The sequence below is a fragment of the Eublepharis macularius genome, chromosome 9, assembly GCF_028583425.1.
Source record: "Eublepharis macularius isolate TG4126 chromosome 9, MPM_Emac_v1.0, whole genome shotgun sequence".
NCBI lineage: Eukaryota > Metazoa > Chordata > Lepidosauria > Squamata > Eublepharidae > Eublepharis > Eublepharis macularius.
The window spans coordinates 92992083-93009396 of record NC_072798.1 but is presented as its reverse complement, the minus strand read 5'-3'; the positions used below and the strand labels follow the sequence as shown (position 1 = coordinate 93009396).

The 17314-nt window shown below is 52.8% G+C and overlaps 1 protein-coding gene and 1 long non-coding RNA gene across 2 annotated transcripts; one reads left to right on the top strand and one right to left on the bottom strand.

The window, feature by feature from the left end:
* The first annotated feature begins 7 nt into the window (after positions 1 to 7).
* On the top strand, positions 8 to 16637 carry TPRKB (TP53RK binding protein). Its single transcript, XM_054988468.1, has 5 exons — positions 8 to 99; positions 1136 to 1324; positions 3189 to 3311; positions 15451 to 15627; positions 16362 to 16637. The coding sequence occupies exons 2-5, from the start codon at positions 1181 to 1183 to the stop codon at positions 16446 to 16448; spliced, it is 531 nt and encodes a 176-aa protein (XP_054844443.1). The 5' UTR covers positions 8 to 99; positions 1136 to 1180; the 3' UTR covers positions 16449 to 16637.
* LOC129335697 (uncharacterized) lies at positions 11888 to 13027 on the bottom strand. Its single transcript, XR_008597635.1, has 3 exons — positions 12767 to 13027; positions 12395 to 12446; positions 11888 to 12035 (listed from the first exon to the last, which is right to left on the bottom strand). It is a non-coding gene; the product is annotated as an uncharacterized LOC129335697 (long non-coding RNA).
* Positions 16638 to 17314: the final 677 nt, after the last annotated feature.

Here is a 17314-nt window from a genome sequence, read left to right as displayed (position 1 = left end):
GCGGACGCGCCTCCCCGCGGCCTGTCGCCCCACCGGACGCCGAGCCCCGAGCTCAGCCAGAAGCCGCGGCGGGCGCGCCGTTGCTTTCCCGTCGGCGAGGTGAGCGGGAGGGAGGGCCGTAGCGAGGCGGGAGCTGAGGGAAAAAGGGCTTCGCGGCACTCGCCTCACGGGACAGGAGAGGCTTCGGGGGCCGCGGCCGGCCTGCGCCACACGCCCCGCCTCTCTCGCGCGGCTTCAGCCTTGGTAAATATGTAGAGCTGCGTTGAGGAACGAAGCCCCACAGCGACGCCATCTCCCCAGCGCGCTCGTATGGCGCGTCTCTATGGGGTGTGTGGGAACGCATGCGAAGGGGAAGACTCGGCGCGCATTGCTCTGCCCGTCGCTGACAGAAAGCAAAATTGCCCCACCACGTTTGAGCCTCATGGTTATGCGGTGCCAGTGTGGCTCCCTGTCAGGATATATGCAGGGAGGACAGTGTGGCTCCCTTTCAGGATATATGCAATACCAGTGTGGCAGTGCCATGTGGCTCCCTGTCAGGATATATGCAATGCCGGTGTGGCTCCCTGTCAGGATATACGCAATACCAGTGTGGCAGTGCCAGTGTGACTCCCTGTCAAAACATATGCAGTGCCAGTGTGACTCCCTGTCAGGATATACGCAATACCAGTGTGGCAGTGCCAGTGTGACTCCCTGTCAAAATATATGCAGATATCCAGTGCCAGTGTGACTCCCTGTCAGGATATATGCAATGCCAGTGTGGCTCCCTGTCAGGATATACGCAATACCAGTGTGGCAGTGCCAGTGTGACTCCCTGTCAAAATATATGCAGAGGCAGTGTGGCTCCCTGTCAGGATATATGCAATGCCAGTGTGGTAGTGCCAGTGTGGCTCCCTTGCAAGAATGGATATATGTCAAAATATATGCAGTGGCTCCCTCTCAGGATATATGTATCATACCCTTCAAATGTTACTTATAAAAAACTCTCAAAATAGCTGTCATAAAAGGTCAACAAATTTATCCATCATTAACTATTCCAGGCATCTGAAGAAGTGAGCTGTGACTCACAAAAGCTCCTACCCCACCACAAATTTTGTTAGTCTTGTAAGTGCGACTGGACTCTTGCTCTTTTCTACAGTTCCAGGTTTGACTAATTCCAAAAGAACTTCCCCTTCGTGGTAAGATGGAGAGTTTAACACATCGGTTGGAACTCTTTCCTGACTGCCTGGTTACTCTTATCCTGTTTAATGAAGTGAAGAATGCTGCCATTCTAAGAAAAAAAGCCATGGAAGGTGCTATAGAGGGAGCATTAATTAGTCCTACAGTGGTGAGGAAACATTCATTTTTCATGAGCTGCAGTTTGATAGCTTTGTGAGTCTTGTAAACTCTGTAATAATAACCTTTTGTGGGTTAGGTTTCAGGACCCAGCAGGACATGCTACTGTCAGAGAGAAATATAACAATGAAAAGTACCCCGTTGGCCATGGCTAATAGGATCCATTTCTCAGTGAAATTATGGAACTTTTACTGAAGGCTGTAAAGACAGGGAAGTGGTAATAATGGTAAACAAGGCAAGTGGTAATAATGGTAAACAAGACTGTAAAGACAGGAACGTGGTAATAATGGTAAACAAGAAAAGTGAGCCATGTAGGTCTATGGCACATTTCAGTGTCTCCAAGGACAGGAGATGTGGACAATAGGAGAAAGAAACAAGAAGCCAGGAAGAAACACAGGCCTGTCATACATACCCCAATAGTGGGGAAAGTTCCATCAAGTCATACCTGACTTTTGGCAACTTCTGCTGGGGCTTTCAAGGCAAGAGATGAACAGAGGTGGTTTGCCATTGCATTCCTCTGCATAGCAACCCTGGCCTTCCTTGGAGGAGTCTCTCATCCAGGTACAAACCAAGGCTCACCCTGCTTAACTTTTGAGATCTAACAAGATTGGGCTTGCCTGGGCCTATCAAAGTCAGGGTTGTTCCCTGATACTCCTGTGGTATATTATGTAGGGGAGGGGGACATATTGTTTTGGTTGCAATATATTGAGGAACAGATTTGCATGCACATAGTATACCCATTAAAGAAGTACACATGAACTATGGTTCAAAAGGGAAGTTGGCCAGGAAAATTAACCTCACATGTTGAGAACCCTAGTCCTAGAAACTCCTGCTGGGGCAAGCTGTTGGTGGTTGGAGGACTGATACATCCTGAGAACTTTTCTACTTGTATAATCCACCATCGTCTTCAATAATGGGCCCACTTCAGATGCCACAGTGCCCAATCACTAAGCCACACCTCAGTGATTGGGAGTGTCCAGGGGCGGGGGGGGGGGGTCTCTTCACTTGTGAATTCACTCTCCTCTGGTTAGGAACATGCTAGCGCAAGTAATGTGCCTAGCTGCCCAGACTTGGTTTGGTAATAAGGCAGCATGGTGTCTGAACTGGACCATAATCTCTTTCAGAAAAAATTGTGGACATACCTTGCTTCCCTATTCTGAACATGCTTTGGGCTTGTATGTAAGTGGTTACATGGACTCATTCCAAGTTCATTGAGGCCATGTTGGCACTTTTTAAAAAAATTTCTATGCCAAAATGAATTAAACAATGTTTGCGTGAGAAGAAAATTTGCTGTTATTTAGGGAGAAACTCTGAAAAACTCTTCCCTGACCTGCTCCAAAGTTTCAAAACATCTATATTTTCCCTAGAGCAACATGTTTTATTCTCCAAAGTCGTCCTCATCTTGCCCACATGGCGAAAGCATTTTATCTTCTCTACTTAATGATACTTTCTGCAGGCATCAGGATAAGTAATATAGTTTATCTTTGATTGTGCATGCGCGCACAGACACACACACACACACACACAGAGAAGAGCTTAGTTAGATGAAACAAGGGGAAGGAAAAATCATAGGTCTCTATATACCAAAATAAGAATTCTCCAGGCAGAAATGTCACCCAAGAAAAAAACCCACTATTAATATTCACCTGTGCTGTTATTGTTGGATTAGGTCTCAAAAGATTCATTTATGACTAAAGCTAGCATATCTGCAACTTGTTTTTCTTGTCCTTGTATTTAAGATGGAACCTTTGCCTCTTAATTGTTTCTAAAGTACTGTTTTTCCTTGTCAAACTGAGGAAAATGTTTATTTTGAGATCTCTTGTTTAAAGACAATGTTTTTCTATTTCCTCTGGCAGATTGTTGATCCATTTCAGGTCCTTGTGGCAACCAATAAAGCTGTTCACCTTCACAAGAGTGGAAAAATGAAGACAAGAACACTTAACGCAGAAATAATATTCAACCTTTCACCTAACAATAATGTAAGAGTTAACTTGTAAGCACATTTTGCATGCCGAGTCATCTATACAAGAATTGAAGATATACATTAAGCGCACACTTCATCTTGTCCATAAAAGCACCTATCCCTCATTCCCAGAATGAACTAATGATTAGATTGTTGAATTAGAATGAGGAGACCTGAGTTCAATTCCCCGCCTGGCCATCGAGCTTCCTGGTTAACCTACTTCACAAAGTTGATGTAAGGATAAATAGGGAAGAGTATAACCACAACATCTCTTTAGAGATTTAAAAATACACTGTGTACATCAGTAGTTTTCAGGTATTACTGGCTATTCTTTCTTCTAAAGCTAGTACCACTGGAATGCATATAGATGTTTACCACATTAGTGGTGAAAACTCTCTAGAAGCATGCTCCCTTATTTTAGTCACATGTATAATCTTCTCCCCAAGATGGAGCTCAGAGAAAACCTGTTCTACTGGCTTGCAGCTAAAGAAGCTGTCCAGGTGGGGAGGGCTCAAGCAGCAGCGGTGGCAGGAGCCAGCTATTTTTATGTTAAGTGGTTGGGGCTCTTGTCGGTCTTCCCTCCAGAGTGAGGCCTGATGCAGCTGGACCTGTTGCCCATTGGCTAAGATTGCCCCTGCGCACTTTACTGCCTCTTGTTTACTCGGGTGTCTTATGCAGCCTTACATTTTTTTGCTTTGCCTATTTAGAAATCGCTTCCGGTTTTCCGGATTGCCCTGGCTCCGGCTTTACACCAGCAGGAGAGAGGGAATTGTGCTGGATCCTCTCTCTGCTGTGTTGCTCCAGGGTCGTCATCAGAGGTTTGTTTGAGGGAAAACAGGCTCTTGTGACAGGCTCTCTACAATATTGCCTGCACCGCTTGTGACCCACCAAGCTAAATGCTGAGCACCAGCCATGTATTGTGGCCCATCAGGTGCTTGTCAGTCGTAGGTGGGCACAAAAAGGGAATTAGTCCTGGTGAGTTGTGCACCACATGTTGTGCAGGCATACATGCCAGCATGGGTGTAGAGCATACTTGCCTTCCTCTGACCCCCTTGCAGTGATATCAGGCCAGAGACCAACCAGGGTTTTTTTTTCTTTTTAGTGCAAGAAAACCCAAACAGGTTACATGTTTTGTAACAGCTTTTGCTGGTTACAAAAACACAATTAGTAAATCTATACATAGGCTTCTATAAAAGGATTCCAAATATCTAAAAGTCCATGCACAATTGCCATTTGTATACGATATGTTCAGATGTTGCTAAATTTATACGGTCTTCAGTCCAATGGATTAAGGGAAGCAGGCTTTTGTCTTTCCAGCACTGTAACATAAGTCTTTTAGCAACTGTAAGAACACGCAGGGTCCATTTCCATTGACCATCAGTTCGATTCCAAAAGACAGGCAAATAGTTTAACAAATATTAACATCCTCAAAAATAAATGAATATTCTAATGCAAAATTAATATGAGTAATGACTTCCTTCCAAAAGAGCTGAGTGACTAAACATTTCCAAAGCATATGTTTAAAAGATGCAGCTTGTGAATTACACTGCCAATAATTAGACACTGTGCTTAATCTGTTAATAAAAAGGCACTGTGGTATCCAGTATACGCTAAACATAATTTTTTGCTGAATAAGTCTCAGCTTAAGATCCAGAGCAGCAAAAGGTATAATGTGTAAAGCCTTATCCCATTGCTTTAGCAGAATTGGACGCTCCAGATCATTATTCCACTCATATTCAAGTCTCTGTGTATCATATTTATTGACCAACCTGAGATATTTATTTGCACATATTGTAGGTTACATTTTTTGTATTGATTCAATAAGAGTTTCCAAAAGTGGAGGAGATTCTGAAGCACTCAAAGCTGCTGGGCCACATTTGAACACCAACAAATGTTGCCATTCTGCAGAAGTTGGCAAATCATATCTAGACATCAGTTGAGAAAATGACAGAAACTCATCATCATGACTTACAGCGCAATCCTATGGCCGGCCCCAACGCCGACGCGGCTGCACTGGTGGTGTGGCGGCGCCGCCGGGCCGGATCCTGTGCCAGCAAAGTGTGGCCGCAGCGGCGCCTGCAGCGGCGCAGAGATGCAATTTTGGAGAACCAGAAAGTGTTGTGGGCGGGTCTGATCTACGGCCGCCGCCAGGCGCAGCCAAAGGGCGCTGTTCCTGACAAGCGTCAGGGGGAGGGGCCAGGAAAGGCGCAGCCTATGGGCAGCACGCGATCCCGGCCAGGCCCCAGAGCAGCAGGCAAACCGCGCCCATGCTGGCAGACTGCCTCGGCTCGTGTGTCGGGCGGGGCTCGCAGTCGGGAAGGAGAGGGGTGGGCGTAGTCTGAGAAGCCTTTCCCCCGTTTGCCCAATGTAGCACCAAGTCCCTGGCGGCCGCGTCCAGAGAGGTTGGCATGGGACTGGCAGGCGCCCTGCCATGAGGAATCCAGGTCAGCAGCCAGTCTCTGGCAGCAGGGGACAGCCCCCCAGTGGCGCCGAAGGGGAGGGCTGGCCTGAGGCCGCCACCAAGAGGCAGACACAGCGGGCCTGCCCCCTCGTCCCCATCCCAAGGCAAAGAACACAGACACCCATTGCACAGAAATCAGCCTTTATTATTATATCATCCCACCTCCCCCAGCAGACGTGAGGAAGGGGAGGCGTGTAGGAGAGCCGTCTGTGCAGCAAAACACCCCACCCCACCCCCAAGGCGGCAGCGGCGGTCACCGGCGAGGCCGGCGGCCGGACCCCCTTGGCCGTCCACGGGCCCGGCCTCTCGCACGCAACTGGGCCCGAGGGAGGGGTGCCTCTGGGGCGGGTGGAGCTGCTGCAGCGGGTGGGGCCGGAGGATCGAGGATGGCGACGAGCCGCCCGAGCAGGGCTTCGGCACGGACTTGAGAGGCACGGACCCCTTCCCCCACTTCCAGTACCGCAGCCATGAACTCCCGGCCGCGGTTGTTCGCCTCCTCCCATGCAGCGTGCACCTCTAGCCGCTCCCTCTCGATCGCCGCCCACATTGCGGCTAGTGTCGGGGGAAGCCGCTGGGCAGGGCGGGGGCCGCGAGCCCGTGCGCCTGGAAGGATCCCCTCCATGGGCCCCTCCCCCTCAGAGGCGGAGCCAGGTCCTTCCCGCACACGGCCCATGGCACCCGGGGGCGGGGGGGCTGGAGGGGATGGTGCTGCAGGCTGGGACAGCTCCTCGAGCGGCTCTGTCGATGAGGTGTCCTGAACCGGCGGAGTCCCAGGGCCACCTTCACCCTCCACCGACACAGGGAAGCCGAGCGACTGCAGGAGAGCCGCTCCGGCAGCAGAGGTCCTCCGGGAGGGTGGCAGCTCACGCAGCTGGGCAATCACCTCCCCGCCTATCTCCAGGCGCATGGTCCCTGCTGGAGCGAGACATGGGTGGGAAGAGGCCCCAGGGAGGGAAGAGCAGCGGCCCAACATGGGCTGCCACAGGCCACCGAGCCGGGCCAAGCACACCCATTCCAACTGCGGCCGCAACCCCTCGTCTTGAGACCGGTCGGCGCCATGAGTGGCCTTGGATGTGTGGCCGAGGCCGGCGGCCGAGCCGGTCCCTGGCCCCACCAGCAGCAGGGCCACAGATACATACCGTGCTCCGGATCCATGCCCCCCGACGGGCCCGGTTGAGGCTCCTCGTCGCTGGCAGCAGGGGCTTGCTGTGGCGGTGGAAGGGCTGCCTGTTCCTGGGCCCCGCTCTCTGCCAGGGGGGGCACAGACTCCGCTGCCTCTGCCTCCGCCTGGCTTGGGTCTGGACCCTCAGGGGCCGTGCCTACTCACGGGAGAGGCCCTGTCACACATGTGCCACGATCCATACGTCCCCCCCCTCGCCTCCCTGAATCCACAAATACTAACCGGGCAGGACCTCAACGCCCAGGCCGCCCACCACCGCCTCCGGGATGACCGCTCGCATGACCGCCTCTGGGCCTGGGAGCCCCTCGTCAAGGGCCCGCTCATAAGGAACCCCCTGAGACATGAGGAGGCGCACTCGTTTGCGCGCGGGCCCGAAAGAATCATTCCAGCGCTTCATTGCCGAGTGAGCAGTGCGGGGCACGTTGCCCACAGCCGAGACCCTGTCAGCTGCCATCTGCCAGAATGCCCGTCGTCGAGACCGGGACGAGGCGCCCCTGTGCGTGCTCAGGGCGACCTCCGCATTCTCCACCACGAGCCCAAAAAGCAGCACTCTCTCGGCCTCTGTCCAGTTTGCCTGGCGCTGGCTTCCGCCGCCACTAGTGCTCTCAGCAGACATGGGGGTAGTGCCCGCTGGAATGTCCGGTCCCCGAGATAAGTGGTGGGAACCAGCCACCTAGTCATGTGCTCACCCATCCCCTCGGCAAGATGGAGGAGGGCACAGGGGGTGCAGGACCGGGAAGGGTGGCTGGGACGGCCCATGCAGCGGACAGAGGACCTGCTCCTGAGCACCACTTGCAACGGGCCGCTGAGACCGGTAGGCCTGCTGCTGTGCGTGGGGGGGGGGGTTCAGGGTGCTGAAACTCAACCTGCGTTCCTTCCAGGCAGGACCTTGATCATCCCCGCCTGGTGCCCGCCACTGCCGCCGCGGCTCCCAGCCATCCGGACCAGCCACCTCCTGCCAGCCGTGTTTGTCCGAGCGGCCCTCAGGCGGCGCCGCCTCAGACGCCGCCGCCGGTTCCAGGCCAGGGTGCCATCCCTGCTCCTGGGCGACATGACTTGCCTGGACCGCTTCCGCCTGGACAGGGCAGCCATACAGGCTCTGTGCGAGGAGCTCGCGCCCGCCCTTCAGGGGCAAGCTGCGGCTCCCCGGGGCATCCCCGTCCTCCAGAGGGTCCTGCTGTCCCTCCGCTACCTTGCGACCGGCTCCTTCCAGGGAGTCATGGCTGAGGCCTTGGAGGTCTCCCAGTCATCCGCCAGCCGCTGCCTGCATGCCTTCCTGGACGCCCTAGTTGGTCGGATCCGCGAGCACATCCACTTTCCCACCTCGGAGGCAGAGTTGGCACCCATCCGGGCTGGCTTCTCCTCCTTTGCAGGCTTCCCCAATGTGATTGGAGCAGTCGACTGCACACATGTGGCCATATGCGCTCCCAGAGAGGAGCCGCAGGTCTACAGGAATCGGCACCGGTTCTACAGTATCAATGTCCAGGCAGCCTGTGACCACCAGGGGATCTTCACGGACCTCGTTGCCAAGTTCCCGGGAAGCGTCCACGACGCACAGATCTTCACCACCTCCGGCCTGAACAGGCTCCTGTCATCATGGCCTGAGGGGAGAGGCTGGCTCCTAGGTCAGGAGTTGGTGGGGGAGCTGTGAGGGGACGGGGATGGGAAGGGAGATCCTAACTCCGCCTCCCCTTGCAGGTGACCGTGGCTATCCATTGCTGCCTTACCTCCTGACGCCATACCCTGCGGATGAGCCCGCCGACAGAGCCAACTACAACCAGGCCCACCGGCGCACGAGGATGGTGATCGAACGTGCTTTCGGTCAGCTGAAAATGCGCTTCAGATGCCTCCATCACACGGGCGGCCGCCTGGCCATGCAGCCGTTCACCGTCGCCAAGCTCGTGGCTGCCTGTGTCATGCTGCACAATATTGCCGTGCGCCAGCAGCTCCCCTTGCCAGCCACAGAGGGCCCAGGCGAGGACCCCTGGCTGCCGCCCGCCGGTCGCCTTTCTCCTGACGCCCCGGCAGAGCCCCAGGAGCATGACCGAGCTGTGCGAGACAGGGTCGCGGAGCACCTGTGGCATGCTGCGCGCTGAGGGCCATGCCTGGCCATGGGGGGCTCGGCCGGCCAAACACTCGCTCTTTACGCCCCTATGGTGTCCCAGGCGGCCCCTCCGAGTCCCCGCTCCCTCAACCCCTGCATGTAGAGAGCATGGGAAAGCCGCCCCGGCCAGCAGCCACCGCCCCCCATGGACGGGCTGCACGGGAAAAGCGGTTAATGAACTTGGCTTTATTCCCAATCGATTCCAGGGCCGCATCAGGCGCCCAGAGAGCAGCTTGCCAACCCAGAACCCCGGCCTCAGCAGCCAGGAGGGTGAGGGCTAGGTAGCGCGTCGGAGCAGGGGGAGGCCAGCGACCCCGCCACGGCATCCCCGTTACAGAGCAGGGGCCCGGCTGGGGTCCAAGATGCCTGTGCCTGGGATGGCATATCGGCAGCTGCCCGGCCGTCTGCGGGGACGGGCTCCAGCTTCGGCCGCTTCCTGCCAGGCCCCTCCACTGGGTCACCCTCTGGGTCTTCAGCGGGTGGCGGGTAGCGGGGTGGAGACCAGGCGGTGAAGCCCCTCCCAAGTTCCTCCTCATCTGGCGAGGGGCTCCGGGCGGGCGCCGCTGTGGGGGCAAGAGGTGGGGGATGGGAGCGTCAGGGCCCCTGTGGGCTCTGGGGTTGTTGTCGCGGCCGCAGGCCGCCCCACCCCACATGCCCGTGCCCCTCCTGTTGGCGAGACTCACATGGTGCCGCTGCCCGCGCCTGCTGGAATGCCCCGTGAACCCGGTCCATGGCAGCCATCCACCTGTCATTGATGGTCCCTGCAGAGGGGGGAGAGAGGGAGGGGGGGCACCCGTTGGTGGCAGCCCGGCATCTGCTGCAAGCACCTGCAACCTGCGCCTCGACGGAAGTGGCTGGGACGCCTCCGGGCCCTTATGGCCTGCCCTCTGTGGCAGCGGAGGAGGCTCCCTGGATGGCGCCGAGGACCCTGACTTACTGCGCGCGGGGCCCGCAGCCACCTCCTCTTCCAGGAGGTCATGCTCCACCTCGCACAGCGCCGTGTCTAGCCACGCTCGTATGAGGTGGGCCTCCTCCGCACGGCCAGGGAAGAGCTCCTCCAGGTAAACTGGCCGCGCAGTCATTGCACCCTCATCTGCCAGGAGGTCATTCCCGGCAGCCTTGGCAATGAGCTGGGCCCCGAGCATGGCCGCCCACTGCTCCCGCCACCCGTCGCCCTCCATGCAGCCGGGACCGCTGTGGGTATAGTGTTTCTGTGCTGCCCACCGAACTACACCGCCCGCCGGCATGACCTTGGAGGGTCTGAGATGTAACAATTCCCTATCTTCTGTCTGGCAGCTGCATAGTTCATGGATAGGTTCAGCACAGGCCCCCCCCCGTCTCAGACCTGTGGGTTGGAGGGGAGGGGGCCGTGGTGGTTGGCTTCCTATGGCCCCAGGGCCCTCTTCCCTTGCGGGGATGCTGTGCTGCTCAAGTGCATCCTTGCGGGACGTGAACCCTTGGGCCTGGCTGTACGTTGCGCCGTGGGACTGGGAATAAAGCTCATCTACACATGGACCCGTGTCTGCCTGCGATAGTTTGGTGAACTGCCAGCCATATCCTGCCCTGGCACCATGAGTGCATGACCAGGCCCGCGGTGACAGCGCATCCCTTCCAAGGGGGGGGGGCTTAGGATGCACAAGGACTGGCCAGGGGCCGCTCTGGCATGTCTTCCATATTGCCCTAACGCACCTGCCCTGCCTGGCATGCCGCCCTGAGCTGGGGCAGTCACGCAACCTGCCATCAGGGGGCCCTCCCGGGCCTGGGGTGGCCACCCAGCCTGCATGGCCCGGCCGGGGAAGGGGCACGCTGTGGCAGCCAGCCGGGAGGCCTCGGGCTCCCGCATTTTAGCCACTTTGCGCAGCTGATGCGCTCTTCCACTGCCCCTGTGGGCGGGGCCAGCGGCCTTCCCTGCAGGATTGGCGGGGCTGGCAGCCTCGGAGTGGTTCCCCCCCCGGCAGGGCAACGCGAGTGGCCACAATTGCTGAACGCAGGAGACGGCGCCGAGCCAGGGCGGAGCCACGCGCAGCCTCGGACACACCCCACCCCTCCCAACAACCATGGCCTGTTGGCGTGGGAGGCTGGCAACTGCTCCACGGGATTGGATGCGAGGCAGGACGCCCTGGGGTGGAATGACCAATGGGGCTGCTGCAGACGCCCGAGGGGCTGGACCCACTCTGGGAGGCGGCCGCTCATGGGACTGTGTTGCTGGGGCTGCGGCTGCGATGGGGGCGACCCTCCCCAGGCGCGCGAGACCTCCTGCCCGGGATATGGCATCCGCCTGCCACCACCCTGGATTCTCCATTGGTGGGGGCTAGGATTCCCGCGAGTGGACCGTTTCCCCTGCCATCTCCCGCTCCCTTGCAGCGGCAGCTCGCACCACCCTCTCCCTTGCTTATCGGGTGCCAGCTATTCTCCCCACCGGGGATTGATCCCCCTCCCCGCTCACATGCCCCGCCCCAACCCTCTACCTGGCCATAGATGCAGGGGAGTTAGCCGTGTTAGCCTGTGGTAGCGAATTCAAAAAGGGTCCCATAGCACCTTTAAAACTATCCAATTTTATTGTGGCATAGGCTTCTGAGAATCAAGTTCTCTTCAGCAGATGGGTGGTACAGACACTGGTCAAATACAGAGGAGGAGGGGGGGAGGAGGAGGGAGGGGGCGGGGAGGCAAGACGGGGTGTGTCGGATACATTTGTGGCAATGTGCAGGTGGGGAGATGTGACGGGAGTGTTGGGGGAGGGGCGGAGGACGAAGTCAGACTCGCAGACACAGAAAACAGTTGTTGTACATCTCGTTTTATTGCACTGGAAAGAGCGGGCTTGCGTTTAGGCTGGCGAGGGAGCCGGAGCATTCCACACAGCCCTCCTTCCCGCTCGGAGGGGCGGGGCTGGGATGCAGGCCGCGGCGCGACGGTGCTTCCTGGGCTGCAGCCAACCGTCCGTCAGAGATGTTTGGGGAGGGCGGGGCGCGGGGGAGCAGCCATGCCCTGGACGTGCCTGTGGGGGAAAAAGACACGTGTGGGCTTTGCCTCGTTCCACTGGCAAGGCAAGCCCCACACTCCGCCATCCGGGGGGGGGGTTGCACATGGTCGAGGGCAGCAGCTGATGCATGACGGTCTGGTGAGGATGCACTCGGCCTTGGCAAGCCTTTACCTTTAAGGGAGAGAATGAGCTGGTCACAACAAACACCTGGCCACATGTGGTTTTCGAGGCGCCTGCCTCTGAGGCAGCCAGGGGCGGGCATGGTTGCCCCCCACCCCTGCTGGGCCTCACCCAAAGCGGCAAGTGAGCGGGTGGGTTCAGGTGAATGGGCGGTTTGCACTAATCTGCGGAATGCCCCCCCACCTCCTCCTTACCTGTCAGCGCTCTGTCGGTCATCACCAGGTGGGAGCGCAAGAGTCAGGGCACCTGCAAGGAAACGGGAGAGCATGCGGTTAATTTGCAAAGTGTCATTCCCTTCTGCCACGGAAGGGTTAGTTTGTTTGTGCTTAGTTAGAAGCAACTAGCTTGCATCAGTTAGCTGTGGAGTCATTCTTTCTATCACGGTAGAAAGAGAGTTAGGCAGTTAGGCACCTCTTCCCCTTTATGCGAAGTTCCCCCAGTTTTTCGCAAAGTCCCCTGAGTGCATTCTGCGCCTGCCAATGTGAATGCCCTCAGCCCGTTTCGGTTTTCAAAGGGGCAATGCCACTCAGCAGACGGGCAGAGCCTCCGGCCGAGTGCTCACTTACCTGGGGGTTTGGGCGGTGCTGGCCGGATGTTTTGTAGGACGCGGTCGCAGGTGATTGGGTGCAGAGAGGGGGGCTCGTCCATGCCGGGCGCGCACGCTGATTGGTCCCCGGGATAGTTCTCATCCTATGCTCCTTCGGGCCATAGGGGCGGGGCGAGGCGCTCAGAGAGGGGGCTGATTTTTCGCCGTTCCATGGACGCCTATGGGCTACGCCTTCTTTTTCCGTGGCGTAGCTTTTTTGCGCCGCTGTGGGCGTTCCCGCTTCTGGAGGAGCTTAGGGAGCGGACTAACTCCGACCCCGCCTTGCTCCCCGCCCCCCCCTGCGTCGGCGTAGGGCTCTACGCCACTTCTGCGCCGCCGCCCGGGCGCCTGTGGCTTGCACCGGTGCTGGCCCGCCGGCGGGCCAGCGCCGCGTCCCAGCGCGGGCGGAAGGCCACTTACGCGGGCGTACGGGCTAGATGCGCCCTCGCAAGCCTTAGTTCGGTTCCTGTTCACTTTCCGTGCCCTTCTTAGGATTGGGCTGTTAATCTGTTGATCTAAAGTAAATATTCCCTAGTTCTGTTGATCTAAGATAAAATTCTGTCCAAGCTTTCCATAAAAAAGATTTCTTCCTAATTTTTAAATCTGAATTGAACCATAATATTAGGTTAGCATGTGAGAATGGGTCAAATTAATATTGTTGTGATTTTATATGCCATAGTCCTCTAGCTGCTAAGATTACAGGAGGAACAAAATCCATTTTAACGTAAGTATATCATAACACATTCCACTTTAAAATAAAACAGAAGTCTCCAAAAGAGCTCAACTGAGAGGAGCGATCCCAATAATTTGTACATGTTAACAAATATTTCTGAAGATAAGCACTAAGGTTCAGAAAACCAAATCCTCCTTCATTAATTAAAAGTTGCATCCACTTTAAAGAAATCTTAAGTGGTGTTGAACCCCACAAAAATTTCCAAAACACAGTATTAATTTTATGAATGTATCTACAAGGTATATGAAAAGGGATTGCACACGTATAATAACACATATAATTCTAGGTACAATGTTCATTTTGAGTGTATTTACTTTACCCCATAATGACAAATTTAGGGTTGCCCATCTGTCCAAATCCAAGGATATATCTGAAATCAGCTTATTAAATTTCAACAAAATCATGTACTTAATATTCCTTGGAATCAATATTCCAAGATAAGTAGTAGTATCTAGGCGACATTGAAAATGTCCCTCAGTAATTACCCTCTGTAAGATATTGTCCCCCAGTGACATTATTTCTAATTTTGTCCAGTTAATTGAATAACCAGAGAAAATCATTAATTCAGGAATGGAAAATTGAGGTTCTGAAATAAATAGTAAAAGATCATCTGCATATAAAATAATTTTAAATTCTAAAGAGTTATATATAATCCATCTATATTATTACTTTGTCTAATACCACAAGTAAGAGGTATAAGAGGAGAAAAGGGACAACCTTGTCTAGTACCTCTTTCAAGAGGAAATGATGCAGAAAAAATGTCATTGGTCTGTACCCTAGATCTAATGGATGAATAAAGAATTCTAATCAATTTCAAAAATTCATAAGGAAAGCCAAATTTAGTCAATATTGCAAAAATAAATTTCCAGTATATTTTGTCAAAAGCTTTTGCAGCATCAAGTGAAAGAATAGCAATTCGATCAGATCTCTTTCTGTTTAATCAGTCACATCAGTGACCATCCTAAGATGATCAGAACCATGCCTACCTTGTATAAATCCTACTTGTTTACATGTACCAGAGTTCTAATAACCTTTTTAGCAAGAATGGTAGTTAATGCCTTAGCATCCACATTCATCAAAGAAATAGGTCAAATATTTGCACATGGAGTATGGTCTTTGCCATGCTATGGAAACACAGTAATATAAGCGTCATGTAGTGATACTGGCAATAAACCAGATTCAGAAATCTCATCGTACAAACCATATAGGCTTTAAGTGTAGAACTCACCAATTAATGTTCCTTATGTGGGGGTGTGCTTTGATCTAAAGCTGTATGTAGTATTTCATTAAAATCTCCCCCTGCTAACAGATAATTGTATATAAGATCTACGAAGTTACTGAAATATTGATGAAACATCTGGAGACTCCACATTTGGCATATACATTGATCTTAACTATAAGAGAATCAAAGCTTTTCACCACCAAAATAATAAAGTGAGCATTTGGATTTGTTACTACCTTTTACATTTAGTAGCATCCCTCATGCCCTTAACATTCCATGATACCACGTTAAACATAAGCCCCAGAAATAACATACCCAGTCAACAAAGCCCATTTCCCTTATCACTGAATAGATGCAGGACATCACAAAGAGAACCTTATTGTACGTTAGGAGCCATGGGGCGGGGGACATTATGGTACACGTGACTCAGAATTAAATTATGTAGGGATGCCAGTATGTCTTACTAAAAATAATGGATGAGGGTTGTCAGTTCAAACTTTTCAGAGCACTGAAACTGATAAGTAGGGAAATGGACCTGTGATCTGATGATACACCTACACAAGTTTGGCTGAGTGGGTGGCTATCTGGGAATCCTGTGTTCCTTGAAAGAACAAAAGGTGGGATATATAAATGTCATTTTTTTAAAAGAAATTGTACTTGGATGTAAGAGTACAGTGAGGCAAGTTTTGCGTTCCTTCATTTACATTAGATTTCAGATGCCTTGAAAAGGTTTGGCATTTCGGACAGTGATTCTGCCGTTCTTATTGTTCTGGTGGAAGACCAAGAGAAAACAGTGAATCTGGAAAATGTAATAAGTCAAGTGGATGGCCAGCAAGTCCCTCTGACTGATCTCCCCCAGATAACGGACATATCGAAAGTCAAAAAGGTTGGTACAAGCTTGTCAAGGAGGGAGAGTGAAGATACAGCAAAAGAGATTGGTTTGATTTGTTTTTAGCCACTTGGATATGGACCCAGGGAATGTTCTGGAAACAACAACTACAGAGGGGTGCCAAGTTTGAGAGACTACTGGGGGCTCAGTACAGGAGACTGCGAGAAAGTCTAAATGTGTACATTTAAACTAGCTTAATACAGTGTTAGAATCTCAGACTAGGATCTGGGAGATCTCTGCTGGGTGACCCTGGGCCAGTCACACAGTCTCAACGTAACCTACCTCACAGGGTTGTTGTGATGATAAAATGGGGAAGAGGAGAATGATGTACGCTGCTTTGGGTTCCTTGGGAGAAAGGCGGGGTCTAAATGAGGTAAATAAATGTGTATACAACAAATGCATTTGATTAATTTTCTGCATATGCTTTTTTTCCAGTGGAAACATATTCAGCTTTGACCAAAAGTTCTATCTTTAATGTAATTATTACGCATTGATGACTGGACTCAATGCGGAAGACATATGTTGATTCCGCACACGTTGGATAATGCACTTCCAATCCTCTTTAGAGATCATTTGGAACTGAATTTTTCGTGTGTGAAACAAAAAATCCACTTTAAAACGATTGCTAAAGTGCATTGAAAGTGCATTATCCGATGTGTGCAGAATCAACCATTGTGGATAATTTTAAAAGCACACGTTACTTAAGTCACCATTCTTTTTTACTTTTGCAGATATACAAGCTCACACCACAGGAAGAAAAAATAGGAACACTGCTGGATGGCATCATTTGTAGAATGGCAACAAAAGATGCTTCATGAATGCATAGTTACATACTGTGGCTCATTTATGAAAGACACATGTACTTTAATTCTTTTGTATTTGTATATAAGGCAACATGACAGTGCTCTGAACTTCTGTATTTTACTTTATTTAGAAGCAGAAGCTGACAAAAATTGATTACAAGAACATGGAAATAATGTTTTTGGGCAATGTGACTGTTTTAAAAATAAAACATTTCAATATCTGTTTTCTTCTTTTACATAAGACAGTTCTTGCATCTGTGGTACCAACTTATCACTACAGGACCAATACAGCCGGACTTACAAGGACCTAGTATATCATTTTAAGATTGAAAACTATCCATGCTGTGGCTTTAACTTTTCTTTAATCCACCTGATTATTTAAATTTGACAGACTGTTGAAATATTTCTCACTAGCAACAAAGCCCATTGTGGGGAAAAAATACAATGGACTCTAGCAAGGGGAGGGTGGGCAGGCAGGCATGGCCACCTCTGCACCGGCTGAGTGAAGGGGGGGGGCATTGCCACCTGCTTTGCATCTGATCCCGGCTGGGTGAAGGGAGGGTGGTCATTGCCACCTTCTCCGCTCCTGTTCCTGGCTGGGTGAAGAAGGGACAGACATTGCCTCCTACTCTGCACCTGATTCCGGCTGGGTGAAGGGGGGGCATTGTCACCTGCTCTGAGGCTGATCCCATCCGGGTGAAGAGGGGTAGGCATTACCATCTGCTCCACTCCTGATACCAGCTGGGTAAAGGTAGGGGGCGGGCACTGCCAACTGCTTTGCTCCTAATTTGAGCTGGGTGAAGAGGGAATGGGCATTTCCACCTGCTCTGCTCCTGATCCCAGCTGGGTGATGGTGGGGGAGGCGGGCATTGCCACCTACT